This window comes from Bos javanicus, chromosome 10, assembly GCF_032452875.1.
Source record: "Bos javanicus breed banteng chromosome 10, ARS-OSU_banteng_1.0, whole genome shotgun sequence".
Taxonomy (NCBI): Eukaryota; Metazoa; Chordata; class Mammalia; order Artiodactyla; family Bovidae; genus Bos; species Bos javanicus.
The window spans coordinates 21,876,149-21,893,747 of NC_083877.1; the positions used below are offsets into that span (position 1 = coordinate 21,876,149).

The window sequence follows — 17,599 nt, forward strand, 5'->3', positions numbered from 1 at the left end:
AATGGTGTTGCCATTTACTTATGGGGGAGCACTGGAGGAGCAGTAGGTTTGCTGGAAATTGTTGGGATCAATTTGTGCCTGGTGATGCTGAGTAGGTGGTTGGATATTCATAGGTATCTGGAATCATGACAGTTGGGCTGGTGATATACTTTTGGGAATGCTCAATGTATAGTTGAAATCACATTAGGAGATGAGATTATCCTAGGAGAGAATAAGAAAGGGAAGAGAAAAGGGCTTAGGATATACTCTTAGAATTCTTCGAAGAGGAGAGCAATTTGAGGAGTCAGTGGCCGACAGTGTCCAATATGCTAAGAGGTCAAGCTAAATAGGACCAGGTGGAGTTGAATTTATCAACATGAAGATCACTGGTGACTTTGGAGAGGGAACTTTCAGGGCAATGAGGGTAGAGTTAGATTTCAGACAGATGGTTTATTCATCCTGCAAGATTTATTGAGTATCTACTCTATGCCTAGTTCTGGGTTAGGGCCTGGGGATACAAGGATAAGTGTGACCCAGTGTCTACCCACACAGAGCTCACAGTTGACGGGAGAGACAGATATGTAAAGTGTTCAGAAGAAAGGCAGCGCTCCCAAGAGAGGTTGGTTTGCACTCAAAATTAGTCTTTTTCGGAGGAACTGTTAAGTAAGATAAGGAGCAGAACAGCATTAGACTTGGGAAGAAGGAAGTCAAGGAGCACTTTGGCAGTTTTTTCACTGGGGTCATGGAGCTGCATTGTGGAGACAAGGGCAGGTGAGGGAATGTAGGTGTGCTTTCTAAAAGATGGACTCTGCAGGCAAGAAGAGCAGTTGTTAGAGGCAGGGGCTCAGGCTGAGGGAGGAGCTTATGGGAAAGACAGGCCTGCCTTATGTTGGTTTGGGGTATATTTCTCAACTTGGATAAAGTATTCTTAGCCTACAATGAGGTTTTCTTCATTGGAATGCTTGGGCGCCCAGAGTCAGCATCTCTGCCCCTTGAACCGTGCAGAGCATCCCCTCACCCCTTTAAGAGGTAGTGGTGCATGGTGGGTAAGAGCACGGAATCAGGCAGGTTGAATTTATTAGCCTTGATTTCCTCATCTGTAGAATGGGATTCTACCTCTAGAAGCATGATGTATATTTCTACCATACTTTCATCCTTTTCATCAGTGACAATTTCGAGACAGCAAATAAAGATTTTACTTCTTTTGGGGTGGCATGTATTTCCTTTACAGGCATAATCTTCCTTTAAAGCTGCTGATGAACTAACTACAGCCCTAGATAAGCTAGTATTGCGAATAGATCTTGGAATCATTGACTAATTATTGCATAAATAAGTTGTTGGTATGCATGAGTGACTCCACTTATTGCTGATTTCATTGTTAGGGCAAATACACGGTGCTCCCTCTGCCAGGAATTCCGCCTCCCTTCCCTCAACCCCAGCATGGAGCCTCTACACTCAGTCCAGGTAGCAATGGCCCTGGTGTCTGCCTGAACCCACTTTGCTGCCCCAGAATGGGTGGGTTGCCTCTCAGTGACTTTCACAGCACCTGATTCTTGCAATTGTCCATGTTCACTTTTCTGGGAAGGCTGGAGACTGTTTTTATTTTTAATATTTTAAAAACTTATTTACTTGGCTGCGCCAGGTCTTAGTTGCACCATGTGAAATCTTCAGTCTTCCCCATGGCACGTGGGATCTTTAGTTGCGGCATGCAAACTCTTAGTTATGGCATGTGGGATCTAGTTCCCCAACCAGGGGTCGAACCCAGGCCCCTTGCATTGGGAGCGTGGAGTCCTAGCCACTGGACCACCAGGGAAGTCCCAGGGCCCTGGATCTTAAAAACAGAGTCTGCACAGCTTCTGGAATATAGTGGGTTCAGGCTCAGCACATGCTTGTTGGATGGCTGGATCCATGGGGGAATGAATGGATGAGTGGATGAATTCTGAGTTCTGATAGAACCTTGCTGTCCTGTCTAGGGTGCTATAAATGGTTACTTTTCCCAACCAGATGGGTGTACATTTGGTCCCTCCTGAAACTAATTACTCTGGCTTCTAGGAGCTCTTTGAGGATTGCTCCAGTTCTTTGCAGCCAGAAGCCCTGATACCCCAGAGGGCAATAGTCCCACCCCCTGGCCCACATCCTTGCATGCAAATAGAGCATATGGTATAGTGGAACGTGTACAAGCCTTGGAGCTGGCCAGTGAGTAGCCTCAGTTCCCTCAATTGTAAGCTGAAGATAGTAAACCTACTCTGTTTGATTAAATTAGATAATGTATGTAACAATGTTGGGATTTCTTGGTGGCTCAGACAGTAAAGAATCTGCCCGCAATACAGGAGACCTGGGTTTGATCCTTGGGTCAGGAAGAGCCCCTGGAGAAGCAGCCCACTCCAGTACTCTTGCTTGGGAAATCCCATCAACAGGGGAGCCTGGTGAGCTGCAGTCCATGGAGTCGCAAAGAGTTGGATACGACTGATCAACTCACACACATGCACACATGTAAGAATGTGAGTGACCCAACACATAATTGTCAGTCAAAAATGGTATCTATTGCTGCAAGTTATACGCACAGTCATTTACATCTTATTAATTTCTAAAACCTTGACTTTCTGTATTCTGTCTTTAGATGATTAAAAGCAGTTTTAATCTTAAGTAGCTTAGAGATCAGCAGGGATGGCTGAGACTCCTCTTCCTCTTTGCGGGGGAGGTGGAGGTGGCGTTGTTAGGATGAGGTGTCCAGAAACCCAGCTCCACATGGCTGACTGACTGCCCTGACTGACTGCCCTTTCTTTGGAGCCAATGTGCTTTGGTCCATTGTTTATTTATTTATTTTGATTTCTGGCTTTTGGGAGTTCCCCACGCAGGGATTGAATCCGGGTCAGGGCACTGAAAGCGCTGAGTCCTAACCACTAGACCCCCAGGGAACTCCCTGCTTTGGCCCATTGTTAGCAGCCCTGGATGCTTCTGCTCCTGTTTTGCCTACACTCACCCTCCCTTTGACCTAGTTTTTTTGGTCTAGATCCTTGCCTTTGGTCAATGGGATGGTTTATCTCCTGTGTGTTCTGTACTGGTCGGCTAGCAGCACACATGTGGGGCTGGAGGGGGAGCTGTGAACAGACTGCTCTTTAGTATCAGGTAGTCTTGGTGTCCCTGATGCTTGACCCTTGTGATTTGTGTGTAGTAAGTGCTTTTCTCAAGAGGAAAGGGTTATATGTATGCATATAGCTGATTCCCAGGTGGTGCTAGTGGTAAATGCAGGAGACATAAGAGATGTGGGTTCGATCCCTGGGTTGGGAAAATCCCCTAGAGGAGGGCATGGCAACCCGCTCGAGTATTCTTGCCTGGAGAATCCCATGGACAGACGAGCCTGGTGGACTACAGTCCATGGAGTCCCAAAGAGTTGGACATGACTGACATGACTTAGCAGCAGCAGGTGCTTTTCAGTGAATGTTGGCTGGAGGAATAAACAGAAGGTCCGGCTCCATGTTCATCTTGGCAGAGAAGGGCATTGCCTGCTCTTGGCTCTCAGGGTGCTGGTGGGGCAGATGGCTGCTGTGGGCTGAGGGGAGGGTGACTGCTTGAGCTGCTTGTGGACTCCTGAGGACCTCAGATCTCTGAGAGCTTTGGCCCCTGCCCTCGGGCAGCTTCTTCTGGTACCAGAACCACTGACTTCATGTCCTTGTGGCTAATGAGGTGGAACAGCCAGACACTGGGCCCCCAACTGCCTATTGCCCTTTGAACTTTCTACTTGGAAGCTGGTTGCCTCTCCCAGAGGGGTTTTCCATTGTACATTAAGGGAGAGGAAGCTTACAATTCATGTTCCACATTGACAGCAACACAGGGACTAGAGTCGTTCTGGAAGGGCGTCACCATGGACCTTGGAACAGACTCATCACCAGCAGGGAGGGTGGTGGGGCTCTGTGCTGGCCTGAGCCCCAAGGCTTTTCAGGGGTTCACCTTTATCTTTTTTCCTGTTCTCTTTCTTTCTGTCTCAGAAGAGGTTAAGGAAATGGCCTAGAGGAGGCTGGTAAAGGAGCTTGGGCCCCAATCTCAGCTGAACATTGGAGTCACCAAGGGGGTTTAAAAAAACATTCATGGCCCCTTCCTCTCCCTCTCTTCTTCATCAATCAAATAACTCTGAACCACTGGGTAGAAGAATGGGAATAGACTTGGAGGACAAGGCTTGAGGAAGCAGAAAGTTGCTGCTGAGGAGAACTAACTGGGGCCTTGGGAAGAGAGGTTATCAACTGGCAGCTTTAGAATCACCTGGGGAGCTTTAAAAACATACCGATGCCTGGGCTCCACTCCAGAGCCTGGCTTCTTTGGCCTGGGTGGGGCCTGAGCACTGGACTTTGTTAAAGCTTGTCAAGTGATGCCTGTGTGGAGCCAGGAGAGCTGAGCTAAGCAGTGAGGGTTTGGGCTTGCCTTGATCTGGGTAGTTCTGTATGTGATGATTTTGTTTCATGAGCTAAGGTAGCCTGAGGCAAGCAGATAACCAGGCTCCCCCAGGGGACCCCCATCTCAGCCCTTCTGAGAATTTCAGAGGTGGAGACCCAGAGCTGTAGGTTCACATTTCTTGGGCCATTCTGATGCTCACTCAGGCTTGGTGTCCCGTTTCTTAGAACCTGAACTGGACCTAGCTGAGCAAACCAGTAAGAATCCAGTTCACCAGGACTCACTAGCTTCAAGATGAGAGCTGATGGAGTGGTTTAATAGGCGAGCCTGCCAGTTTGCTTGCTCTATTGGGCGGTGCGGAGCCACGGCGACTGAAATGCTGAGTCCAGTAGGCAGAGTGGGAGGATCTGATCGAGTGACCCTTGGAGTTTATGCTCTGTGTGTCTTCCTGCCAGATGCTGTCACACATGACGCTGCAGTAAGCAAAATTTCTGTAGCCTGTAAAGGTAAAAGAGTCTGAGGGTCATCTGTTATCTGGGAAATACAGCGGCTCCTTGGAAGGAAGAAATAACCCATCAAGGAAGCTAAGAAGAAAAAGGGATTTTTGAGATCCAGAGAGAGTCCTAAACCACCATCAGACAACAAAAACCAAAACCAGCAGTGGTGGGACTTCTGGGGGTCTGGGGGTTAGGACTTGGTGCTTCCACCGCCATGGCGCTGGGTTTAATCCCTGGTTGGGAAACTAAGAATCCCGCAAGCCATGTGGCACAACCAGAAAACAAAACAAAAAACAAGCAGTAGAGAGAAAAGAGGGAAAACTTGAAATGTCTGGCTTAGGGCAGCAGATCTGAGGTTTTTTTGGAGAGCTTACATCTGGTCCTCCTGAGGACACACGGTGGTAGAGTACCCTGGAGGCATCTGGGGTTTGCAGGTCTGGATGTTCCACCTAAGGGGCTAGGCTGCTCTGTAGCAGTTGACTGACTACACACAGCCTGGCCTAATGCAGAGATGGGTGGTTTTTCTCGAGGACCATGTGACAAAGAGCTTGCTCACCCCAGTTAAGCCCAGGGACTGCTATCCTGCTGATGACCGCTGAGGAATGAATAATTTCACCAGTCAGAAGACATGTGAGATGTGTCACCACTGACTTTGAAGTTTGAGATAGCAAACTGAGTGGCAGGTGGAATCTTCATCTCTGTCATTTGAAGGCTGTGAATGTGGAAGAAAAAGAACACGGAACTGAGTGCTGAAATGTAAATGCTAAGACACCCAGAAAGAGACACTCTGGTGAGGAGCAGATTTCATAGAGATTGGGAGAGGTACATTTAATAAAACTTTAAACTGAAATTTTAGAGGAAAGGAGAAAAACACACAGATAAAAGTATTCATCTGGGTATTTTGGAGGCTATGAGATATTATAGGGAAAGAAGAATAAAGGTGAAAAGTTGCTCAGTAATGCATTTGTAGAAGCTAGAAGACTGGGAGTGATGCTTTTGGACTCATCAGCATTCAGTGAGGCGAATAAATACATTTGCTTCTTACTTTTACTGCGGGAAGAAGCAATTTCATATTTGATAAGAATATGACAGTGAAAGAGCACGTGTGTATGCTCAGTTGTATCCGCCTCTTTGAAACTCAATGGACTGTAGCCCACCAGACTCCTCTGTCCATAGGGTTTTTCAGGCAAGAATACCTGAGTTGCCATTTTGTCCTCCAGGGGATCTTCCCAACCCAGGGATCAAGCCCATGTCTCCTGCTTTGGCAGGAGGTTCTTTACCCCTGAGCCACCTGGGATGCATACCTTGTTCAAAAGTGATGGACCTGTAGAAGAGCTGAGACTGCTGTAGTATATCAAAGAGAGGTACTTGTATGAGGATCTGCTGTAATAAGGGATGCCTGCTCCCTCTGGGATTGATTGCAGTGAGAGGGAAATTTCAGGACCAAGATTCAGAAACCTCTGGAGAGGATTTTCCCTCTCCGTTTTCACTTTCCCCACAATGTAATGGACAATACTGTCTCTATTGCTTCCAGTTCTCTCCCCACAGGAGGGCTGCTCCTCACAAGTAAGCAGGAGAAGTCTCTTTCTTCCTCATACAGATATGTGGCCCATCTCTTAGAAAGGGTTCCAAGGGCCCGCCCTCTGTTAATCCTGTCTGCTTACCATGGGAGGAATTACTACATGGTGCTATTAGAGGGCTCTTGGGTTTTACCTAGGAATTTCTGCTGAAGGTTTCCCTTAGGAAAGAGCATGGAAATAAACCCCTCACCCTAAAGGAAGAAGCATGGTAAAGAGAACAAGAGGACAAAAGCAAAAAGAAGTGGGAATGATGTAATTGTGGGAGTATACTGCACAGCATCAGATGAGAATAAATATTTTGCTTTCCTCTTAAGTACAAATCATAAAATTTGTACAAAAGGAAGATATGGTAGCAATGGAAACTTCAATTCCCTGAGCTTCTTTGGCTAAAATCAATTGCTTTCTATCAGAAGCAGTACTTCTCTACATTAAAAAAATGATTTGTTGTGGAAATTTTCACATATACAAAAGTAGAGCAAATTATACAATGAATTCTCAGGGTTCAAACACCAGATCAGTGACTGTCACCACTGTTTTATCATTGTCTATGCTCCACCCAGTCTTTTATCACCCACCACTAGATATTTAAATCAAACCCAAGACATCAAGGTATGTAGTCCATAAAGACTTCAATGTGAATGTATAAAGGATAAAGATTAATTATTATTTTCTATAACCAGGGGAAATGTGGAATCCTTGTGAGGAAGTGACTATGCCTTCTCAGAGTTGGTACTTCCCAGAAAAAAAAAAATGCTAAATTTCCTCCAAAATGTACTCTAAATTTTAGGCAAAGAGATTGCAGGAAAATTCAGGGCAAGGAATTATAATTTTATAGCCAGGGATTTAAAAACAAGAAAGAGCAGGAGTGTCTTCTGATAAAATAGTGACATTATCTTTTTTAGGAAGAATAGGAGAATCATCCAAAGAAGATGATGTGGTTGAACTCACTGATTTTTGATGACTTCAGATTTTTAGAAACAAGATATACAAGAGATAATGAGAGATGACATAATCAAGACTAAATAAATATAGGAGTGGCCCAGACCTGTGAGGAAAGTGTCCTGAAGGTTAATAAACTAAGACCTGAAGAAGTGACTAAGATCAACAAAAGGTTCTGAGAGCAATGCTCAGAGTCAGAAGAGCAGGAGAAAGGCTGGATGCCCTAGGGTCACTTAGATCTGTGACAGTAGATGGTAGAGAGAAAGGAGACACCACAGTCCCACTTTTTCTCTAACTTTACCTGCAGAAGAATTGCTTACCTAGGAAAGGGTTCAATAAAAACCCAACAAGCCAATAGATCTAGGCCAACAAAGAAACAAGACCAAGAGAGTTGAGGAGATAGTAATAAAGCATGTCATTGCTTTAAATGTTTTTAACTACCCACTTACAATGGACATGAACTTGGGCAAACTCTGGGAGATGGTGAGGGACAGGGAAGCCTGACGTGCTTCTGTCCATGGGGTCGTGAAGAGTTGGACATGACTTGGTGACTAAACAACTACCCCCTTCAAGCAAATGGAAAGGATTTATAATTAGTTGTGATGACAGTGACCACTAGGCATCTCCAGGATCTTGGAGAATAGGAAGGGTGTAAAAAGGAAGCTATTGAGTGATGTATTAGTTTCCTATTGCTGTTGTAGCAAATTGCCACCTATGTAGTGGTTTAAAACAACACAAATTTATTATTTCACAGTTCAGTAGGTCAGAAGTCTGAAATGGGTCCCACTGAGCTAATGTCAAGGTGTCAGTGTTGCCGTGTTCCTTTCTAGAGGCTCTAGGGGAGATTCCATTTTCTCACCTTTTCTAGCTTCTAGGGCCTGCTCAGATTCCTGGGCTCATGACCCCCTTCCATCCTCAAAGCCAGCAGTAGCTAGTCAAGTCTTTCTCACTTCAGAAGTCTTTTGCTGACTCTTCTGCTTCTCAGGGTCACTACTATGCCCACCACAAGTGATAACCTGGCTTTCCAAAAAAAAGAGAAAGAAGTGGATTCTGAGCATTCTGTGCTGGTAATCTGAGGTTGATTCCTGCCCAAATTCTAGGCTCATCTGTTAAAACTGGTTAGCAAAATATGAAGGGAAGAAAGGGAGATCTTTAATAACCTGGATGGATTTGCTAAAAGCAAGCTAACCTCAATTTTAATTTTTTATTCAAGTGTATATATAGAGAAGAAACAGTGCACATTTTATAAGTGTACAGCTTGATGTGTGCTCAGATTGTAGAAAGCAGCCCCCTGAACCTTTCTTGTGTTCAAGTCACTTCCCCCATGCTCACTGTGCACAATTTCTAGTAGCATAGATTAATTTAGCCTGTTTTTATGTAAATGGACACAAAGGGTATGTCCTCTCGTGTCTGGCTTGTTCACTTAATGTTCGTGAAGTGTATTCCTGATTTTGTCTGTGTGTAGATGATTCATTTTTATTGCTGTGTGGTATTCCATTGTATTCATTTAGCTATTCTACTCTTGATTGGCATTTGAGTTGTTCTGTTCTGGATTAGCCCATGCAGGTACTCTCCTTGCTTTTAGTTCTAGAGTTGACGCTGGGCCTTATTGCTGGAACTGGCCTCCCTCTCTAGGTGTCCATGGAGACTAGGTTTCACGCCCATTAAGGAGCATCTCTTTAGAAATTATAGGAGTGACTTCTTCACAGTTGCTTCTTCCTCGAAAGCAGGGGTCAAAGCAGAAATGGAGGTGCACCTGAGTCAAGGGTCCGAGGTGATTTTCAGGCCATCTTCCTGTGGACTTGGCCCAGCACTGGGTGGAGACTGAATTGTACCTCGGAGGGTAGGGCATCCCTGATCCTTGAGGTTAAATGCCCTTGTCCTTATATTATCCTAACCCCAGGCCCCACCCCACCCACTTCCCTGCCTCTGAAGCAGGAGGTCAGGCTCCACTTCAAGAACAGTGCACTTGGCTGGGCTCCGGGGCCACCGGTCAGCTGTATCCGCTGCGGGTGGGGACGCTCAATCAGCACTGCTGCCTGCAGGGCCAGTTTCCTGCTCTCATGGCCAAGAGGCCCTGGAGGCAGCTGAGCGCTGGGGAAGATGAGGGCTGGCGCTCTGTCCAGAGGATTCCCTTCTTCATTCAAACGGAGCCTCCCATGCTCAATATAGAGAGCAGATCAGGGGGTGATGGTGGGTCCGTGGCTGAGAACAAAGGCTCAGGAGTCGGGGAGGAGGAAACACTGGTAGTCAAAGGAAGGCTATGAATGGATGGATATGGAAGTAGACTAGAGAAGCTGTAGGGATTAAAATGTAAGCGATCCCTGTATTTTCTTTTCAGAATTTGCTGTAGCAAAGGGTAATGGGTCGGCTTTTCCCTGTCCAGCTCCCTGGACAGAGCTGAGAACAGAACCTTGTGGCACGTGGGTACAGACTGATTCAGAGCTAGAGCCAGTCCCCGCCCATCCCAGTTTGGTGCTGGCACCCTGGTGATGCTGAGGGCTAACCATGAATTTTTTTTTTTTTAATAAAAAAATGTCTGTGTTGGGTCTTCGTTGTTGTGTGTGGGGGCTTCTCTCTAGTTATGGTACTCGGACTTACTGCCCTGAGGGATGTGGGATCTTAGTTGCCCAACCAGGGATCAAATCCACATCCCCTGCATCGGGAGGCAGATTCTTAACCGCTGGACCACCGGGGAAGTCGCTAACTGAATTTTAATTATGGGATCCTGTTCCTTTGTGAATGTGGCAGCTCCAGTTGTCCTGGTGTTTCTAATCCAGCCTGGCTTAAGTTATATTTGTGTGTCAGCAGCAGAGCCTGAGGGTAAGGGGTGGAGGTTACAAGATGGGGAGAAGTGGCATGAGGGCTGCTGAATGGCTGGAGGCAGACGCCAGTGAGGAGTGAAGGATGAGTGACTGGCTGAGGAGGATCAGCAGATCTGAAAGATTTGGCCATCTTGTGGGGGTGCTTGTGGTGACTACACATTCGTGTCTTTAATTATTAACTTAACACTGCATTGGCCTGGAGTTATGGGTGCATTTTTGCCCAGCCCTGTGATAAGGTTTGGTTGTTCATTGTCTTATTAGGCAGAAAGCCCTAATGTTTGTTTGGGACAGGAAAGCCCCCTTTCTGGAAGAACAGAAAGAGACTTAGGCAGTGAGGGAGGGGGAGACAGAAGGTGAGATGGCTTGGTTGCTCTTTCCTGCCCCTCAGGAGGAAGTAGTCCTGGGCCAGAGTGTGTTGAGACCAGGACACAAAAAACCAGGATGGCTGGGGACCCTAAAGCCCACACCACCGCCAGAAGGGAGACAGGGAGTCCCTGGGGCTGAGCTGGGGGCCAGAAGCAGGCAGGCCCAGTGCTTTCTCTCTGGGAAGGCAGCCCTCCTCCTGGTGCCCCAGTTGCTGAGCTGGGAAGGAGGAGCAGTACCGGGATCTGCTGTACCGCAGCAGGAGAGCTACAGGGTATGTGCCTACCTGCTTGTTTAAGAGGTTCGGGGTGTGGGTTGAGGGACATTCTGCTGAATTTCAGAATTGTTTCTTTTGATTTCCCCCCCTCCCCCTCCCCCCTGCCACCCCAGGCCACATCCTGGGGCTACTGGTTGACCTCACAGCCTGTGTGGGCTTCTGCTCTAGAATTTCTTCTTCTGAAGTAGCAGATTATAGGTTTTATTGTGGGAGAGGGATAGTGGATTTCTCTGATATTCTGATGGAAGTTATGGACCCGTTTTCTTAGAAAAATGCATATACTTTGGACATATGAACATAACACTTTACAGAGAATTCCAGGCCTTGTGGAAGCCCTAGGTTAAGAACCCTGGCTCTAAGGGCAATCCATGAACTTTGCTGGAGCTCTTCCAGGTAAAGAGTTTGCCTCTACCCCAGGGTGGAAGGACTTGAGGAATGGCCATGGCTCTGACTTTTGCATTGTCCAGTCAGGAAAAATGCCCCCTTCCTTTGTATAGGAACCTGTTTCAAGAATCTTTCCAAGCGTGAAAACAAGCAGCTGAACGGGCCAGCAGAGGCAGGAAGTCTGGACTCCAGCCGAATCCTGGTCACACATCCTGACCTGCTGGTCCAGACACTGGATAAGTTACAGCAAGGCTCATCAAGGTTAACAGTGATCCACAGCATGAGAGTGTTTATTCCTGGGCCCACATAAGGGGCTACGGGGCTGGAGATGGGGAGAGATTGTGACTTTTCAGAGCCAACAGCCAGAATATATCACTAATCCTGTTCCACCGCCAGTTGCCTCCTATTGCTGTGAGCACATTTGTGTGTAAGCAGATCCAGTCACTTTGTATCTCTTAAGTGCTGAGTGTGTGTGTGTGTGTGTGTGTGTATTGCTGTGCACCCAGGTGCTCAGCAAGTGCCTTTGAATGATAATGGTGAGGAAATTTTGGGCAGAGGTTTCCAGTGCAGAGCAGGTCAGAGCCTAAACACCTCTGTCTTTGGCCAAAGGGTCTGTTTTTGTGATGGGTACTAGAAAAATCGCTTGGGGTGTCTAAGGCCCTCTGGATGGTAGGGTCAGTCACCAATCAGCATTATTTTTCTTTCAGGTCTCTTAACCTTCATTAACTGTGCCTATGTCAAGTGGGGAACCCTGGTACAAGATGTTTTCACCTACGCTAAAGTATTGGCACTGATCGCCATCATCATCGCAGGCATTGTTAGACTTGGCCAGGGTAAGAAATAATAGTAACAGCAACTCATGTTTGTTAAGCATTTTCCACAAGCTGTACTCTTCTAAGTAGCCTTTGTGCATGATTTCATTTAATAGGTACTGTTACTATTTCCTTTTATTTAGGCCATGCCCCACAGCTCGTGGGATCTTAGTTCCTCCACCAGGGATTGAACCTGTGCCCTCTGCAATGGAAGCTGAGTCCTAACAACTGGACTGCCAAGGAATTCTCTAAAGTCCCTAGCTTAAGTGCATGCTGGGTGCTCAGTCCTGTCTCTTTGTGACCCTATGGATTGCAGCCGCCGGCTTCCTCTGTCCATGGGATTTTCCAGGCAAGAATACTGGAGTGGGTTGCCATTTCCTTCTCCAGGGGATCTTCCTGACCCAGGGATCGAACCTGGGTCTCAGGCAGATTCTTTACTATCTGAGCTACTAGGGAAGCCCCAGCTTAAATAGTGGAGCTGAAATTTGTACCAGGCAGACTGACCCCCAAACCTGTCCTGTCGTGTCTATGCATGTTGCCTCCCAGGGGAGGTTGATCTTGAGCCAGCTTTTGCAGATTGTCGAGCCCAGTGCTGTGGCAGTGACTGTTCTCCCCCTGGGAGTGGGCATGGGCAGAAATGAACCTGTGGCACCCACTCCTCACCCAGTTTCCAGATGTGAACGCCTATAACTGCTCTGTTGACTGGGCACACTGATCCCTGCCCATCCTCCACTCCGTGTCAGCTGTGTGGTGTTAGGAGGGGAGCAGACAGAACTGCATCACTCCTGTTCTCTAGCCCTTGTGCTCTGTTGTTCTTTACCCTAGAAATTCACCAGGGTCCTTCCTGCTAGGATCCGGGTGCTGATCCCTGCAGTCTGGCCCATTTCTATAGGTGTCTCTCTTCTGCTCCCCATTCTTTCACTGGTACCCTTACTGCTAAGGTGTTCGAAACCACAAGCATTCTATTATCGTCGTATTCTTCCTCTCCTTTACTGAATCACCTTGTAGTTGGGGTATAGGCCACTAATCCTTCTGCCTTCTGTGTTCTCTGGGTTCCAGGAGCCTCGACTCACTTTGAAAATTCCTTTGAGGGTTCATCATTTTCAGTGGGTGACATTGCTCTGGCACTGTACTCGGCTCTGTTCTCCTACTCTGGCTGGGACACCCTCAACTATGTCACTGAAGAGATCCAGAACCCTGAGAGGTAGGTACTTCACTCTCAACTTTCCATAGCGATGACAGCTGTCATTTACTGAACTCCTACTATGTGCTGATGGCATACAACTGGTCAGTTTTGTCAGCATCATTTTGACAGGCCTGAGGCTGGACAAGTAACTGGGCTTTCCATGATCACAGTGACAGGGCTAAGAGGTGAACTTTCTTATACTAAAAAATTTTACAGGGCTTTTCACATTTGTTCTTGCATTTCTGCATTAATCAAAGTAGGCTGTATCATGTGTTTGTGTTTTTTTAAATTAAAAAAAGACTTTCCTTGATAGATTTTCACTCACCCTTATTCCTATGTGTATAACTTCAGGTCACAGACTACCAGAAACCTTTTCCTTCTGATCCCATGTTTCTCAAATTCCTAAGTGACTTAGGAATTTGTTTGTTTCAGGACACCACTGAATTGTCCTGTAGTCACAGAGAGTGACAAGAACACTGGGCAGGGAGTCAGAGGGCCTGGACTTGTCTTTCCACTGATTCGTTGGGTGACCTTGAGGGAATTCACTGCCATCTCTGCCTGCTCCCGATCTATAACTGAGGGGGTTGAACTATATGACTTTCAGAGCCTTTCCTGGCTCTAAAATTCAGTGACTCTAGGAACTAAGATTTGCCAGGAAATGAGGTTTCTGAAATTCTTAAGTTAAAATAATAATAAACTCCTTTTGGCTTTGAAAAACAAGAGTATTCTTGATATACATCTAGTGTTGCAACCCTGGGAGCAGACAATAGCTGATGGAGGCCTGGGTGGTGCTTCCACCTACTGGACAGAAGCTGAATGACTTGAATATTTGCCCCTCTCTACCCCAGCCCCGCTCCAAGTCTCACTGCAAAGAACATTTATAAAGATCACGGCTTATTTTGGGCCAGAGGGACTATACGCTGTCTTGGCCAAGGGCTAGGGTAGCACTCAAGGTTCTCAAACTGACTAAGGGAGTGGGGTGGGCATATTTCTGATTGCTCGTTCAGGTGTACGTATTGTTATTACTGAGGGCCTGTCTTACTCTCTAGAGAGATTAGATTTCACAATTTCCCTCCATAATTTCTTTTCTATTTAACCTTAAGACAAACTTTCCAGTGTTGATAATCTTGGAGAAGAAGCCTGATACTAAGAAACCTCGAGTAAAACAAAACCTTCCCATGCTATTATCACACCGTGACATGGTTATTTGTTAATCCTTTCCCCTTTTTTGTGTGTGTAGGCCTTTCTCTGAATCTGATATTTCTTCCACCTGACGCTCTTTAGTTCTTGAGTTTAAGCCACTCTCCAACTTAAAGGCAAAAGCACTGGGGACTGCCTTGGAGGCCCCAGCCCTGGATTGGTGCGGGCAGTCTAAGAATCAAAGGACAATGGGGCTGAGACTGTGGGACTGATGGATCTACTGTTCTGTTTGGCTGCAGGAATCTGCCCCTCTCCATTGGCATCTCCATGCCCATTGTCACCATCATATACATCCTCACCAATGTGGCCTATTATACTGTGCTCAACATGAGGGACATCCTGGCAAGCGATGCTGTTGCTGTGGTAAAGGATTTTCACTAGAAGGGTGAGGGTGTGTTTGTGGGCTCTGGGGTATGATGTCGCTCCTCAGAGTCCCAGAAATCCGGTAGTCCTTGGAATACGCTTAGGGCACTGGGCTTGTCAGGTCCTGTTAGCCATGCTATGTAAGAAGGGTTGGGTTGCCAGCAGAGGGACCAGGGGGCATGCTCTTCCTTGCCTTCCATCTCTGTTGGCTCTTGCTAATGACTCCTCTCCATTTCTTCCCCTTAGACTTTTGCAGACCAGATTTTTGGAATATTCAATTGGACCATTCCATTAGCGGTTGCATTATCCTGCTTTGGCGGCCTCAATGCCTCCATCGTGGCTGCGTCTAGGTATGAGTGTCTTCTTTTAATGAGGAGTATTGTGAAGAGATATGGCAGGGCCAGACTTACAGGATCCACTTGAGTCACCGTGCTCCCCAAATGATAGTCAACCCTTTGGCCTCATTCCCATCAGCAGCCTCCAGTGCTCACACGTCTTGGTATTCAACTTCTTTCCAAATTAATCAAACCCTTTTGATGGAGGGAAGGACTTGTGGCACATGAACCCGGCCACACCCATGCTGCCCAGGTTTTTCAGCCTCTCCTATCTTACCCCAAATAGGCTTTTCTTTGTGGGCTCAAGAGAAGGCCATCTCCCTGATACCATCTGCATGATTCATGTGGAGCGGTTCACACCGGTGTCAGCTCTTCTCTTCAATGTAAGTGATCTCAAGGTTGGGCTGAAAGCCAGGTAATGGGGAAGCTTTAGTAACAGTAGATACAATTGTTCTAGCTTCCAAGAAGCTCTAAATATTCTAATAGAAAAACTATCAGCAGACCGTTCACCATGGGCAAGGCACTGTGCTAACTGCTGCGGTGGTTCTGAAGAGAATCCACCTTCTCTAACGAATGGTGGCCTCGTCGTCTAGGGTGAGGCATAATAGTCATGGAATACATTGTAATGGCTGCTGTGGCAGATAATGACGTAGTGTCTATGGGGAGAAATGGTCATTTCTGTAGGGGTAGAAGTGAAAGACAGACTTTGGAGAATTTGAAATGGGTCTTCAAAGTTTAGGGTTGCAAATATTGATGGGCTTTAGGTTAGAAAAATGGCATCAGCAGTCTGGAGGTGTGGAGTTGAGTAGTAGAAAGTAAAAGCTGGACGTATAGGTTGGAGCCATTCTGGAGAGGTTCTGGGGCAAAAGCTATTTGAGGAATTGTTTCAAGCTGTGTTGTACAGAGGATTAAGCTGGCAAGGATTTGAAGAATGGGCTGAAAAAGGCTACTGACTTGATAGGAAATGAATGAAGTTAAGGTGGCAAATGGGGTGGGAACAGAAAAGGACAGTTGGAGAAACTGAGGACTTAACAAGGGGGGTGGATCTGTGGGATAAAGGGGACTGGAAACTGCTTTGCATGACAGAGGCTGACAGGAGCTGACGTGGGCTTGTGCCTACAGGGTCTCATGGCGTTGATCTATTTGTGTGTGGAGGACATCTTTAAGCTCATTAACTACTACAGCTTCAGCTACTGGTTCTTCGTGGGGCTCTCTATTGTGGGTCAGCTTTATCTGCGCTGGAAGGAGCCCAACAGGCCTCGTCCTCTCAAGGTAATTCCTCTCCATCCCACATTTGCTGCACCTGCTCCAGGGATTCTGACACCTACTTAGAAACCTTGGCCCAGAACTGTGGGTGGTACTCATTGAAATGAAGGGGATGACAGGAAGGCTCAGCACTCTGCTCTACGGGAGTGGGGGGTTATTGTGGCTGTCCACCCTGACCTGTTTAACCTCCAATCGTTTCTTCTGGGCCCTCAGCTCAGCCTGTTCTTCCCCATTGTCTTCTGCCTCTGCACCGTCTTCCTGGTGGCTGTTCCACTCTACAGTGATACCATCAATTCTCTCATCGGCATTGGCATTGCTCTCTCAGGCTTGCCCTTTTACTTCTTCATCATCAGAGTGCCAGAACACAAACGACCTCTTTGGCTCCGCAGGATTGTGGGTAAGCCTTGGATCCTTAAGTCAGCTCAGCTGTTGTACAGCTTAGGCTTGGTTTTTTTTTCTTTTGCAACTCTTACTCTCCCAAGCCACCTCTGCCATAGCTCCTACCTGTTGTTGAAGTTTAACTGAAATTGTCCCCTTGGGCCCAGCCCCACTCAGTGTCACTTGGACTCAGTCCAGTTGACTTGACTTCTTCTCAGTTCTGACTCAAACCTCTGTTTGTAGCCTCTGTCACGTGGTACCTCCAGGTCCTATGTATGTCAGTTGCTGCAGAGATGGATTTGGAAGATGGAGGACAGCAGTCCAAACAACAGGATCCCAAGTCTAAATAACCACAAGAAATTTCGAGATGTGGAAAGCAGGGACTTCTATCTCCTGCTGGCTGGAGGCAAGGAAGTTGAAAAGGAAAGCTCACTTCTTTGGAGGCACCTGTCCAGAAGCCTCTTAGGCAGCTTCAGCAACCTCTGAACTTGCTTTCTGAGAGATGGAGAGTAATTTATTTGTTTTGCTACATATTATCCCAGGTTTCTTTTAAAGGGACATAAAGCAGACTGTGATGGGAAGCATGCTAAGTGTGAGCTTGGATGTTCCAGTGGCATGTTCCCATGTGTTAAGATATCCACTCACCTCCAGTGTGCCTGCCCACTCCTCTTCCACTGGAAAATCCAACAATGCTTTAACTTCCTTCTCCTTTAGAGACATGAAACTGTCACAGGTGCTAGACAATAAAAGGGTATGCTTCTAAACTCTGAGTGGCTCCATCATTTTTATACAGTGTCTTAGGGATAGTTTCCATGAGCCAGGCAGG

The 17,599-nt window shown here is 46.8% G+C and overlaps 1 protein-coding gene across 4 annotated transcripts in view; it reads left to right on the top strand.

Moving 5' to 3' along the window:
- The window catches only part of SLC7A7 (solute carrier family 7 member 7), a 38,249-nt gene extending 20,712 nt beyond the window's left edge, over window positions 1-17,537 (top strand). For all 4 annotated transcript variants that reach the window (XM_061430486.1, XM_061430487.1, XM_061430485.1 and 1 more), the window contains 8 exons: window positions 11,941-12,066; window positions 13,105-13,249; window positions 14,671-14,794; window positions 15,041-15,144; window positions 15,416-15,512; window positions 16,252-16,401; window positions 16,609-16,792; window positions 17,017-17,537. In XM_061430486.1, coding sequence (XP_061286470.1) covers window positions 11,941-12,066; window positions 13,105-13,249; window positions 14,671-14,794; window positions 15,041-15,144; window positions 15,416-15,512; window positions 16,252-16,401; window positions 16,609-16,792; window positions 17,017-17,123 — 1,037 coding nt within the window. In that variant the 3' untranslated portion in view covers window positions 17,124-17,537. The remainder of the gene's footprint in view (window positions 1-11,940; window positions 12,067-13,104; window positions 13,250-14,670; window positions 14,795-15,040; window positions 15,145-15,415; window positions 15,513-16,251; window positions 16,402-16,608; window positions 16,793-17,016) is intronic.
- The last annotated feature ends 62 nt before the right edge of the window (window positions 17,538-17,599 follow it).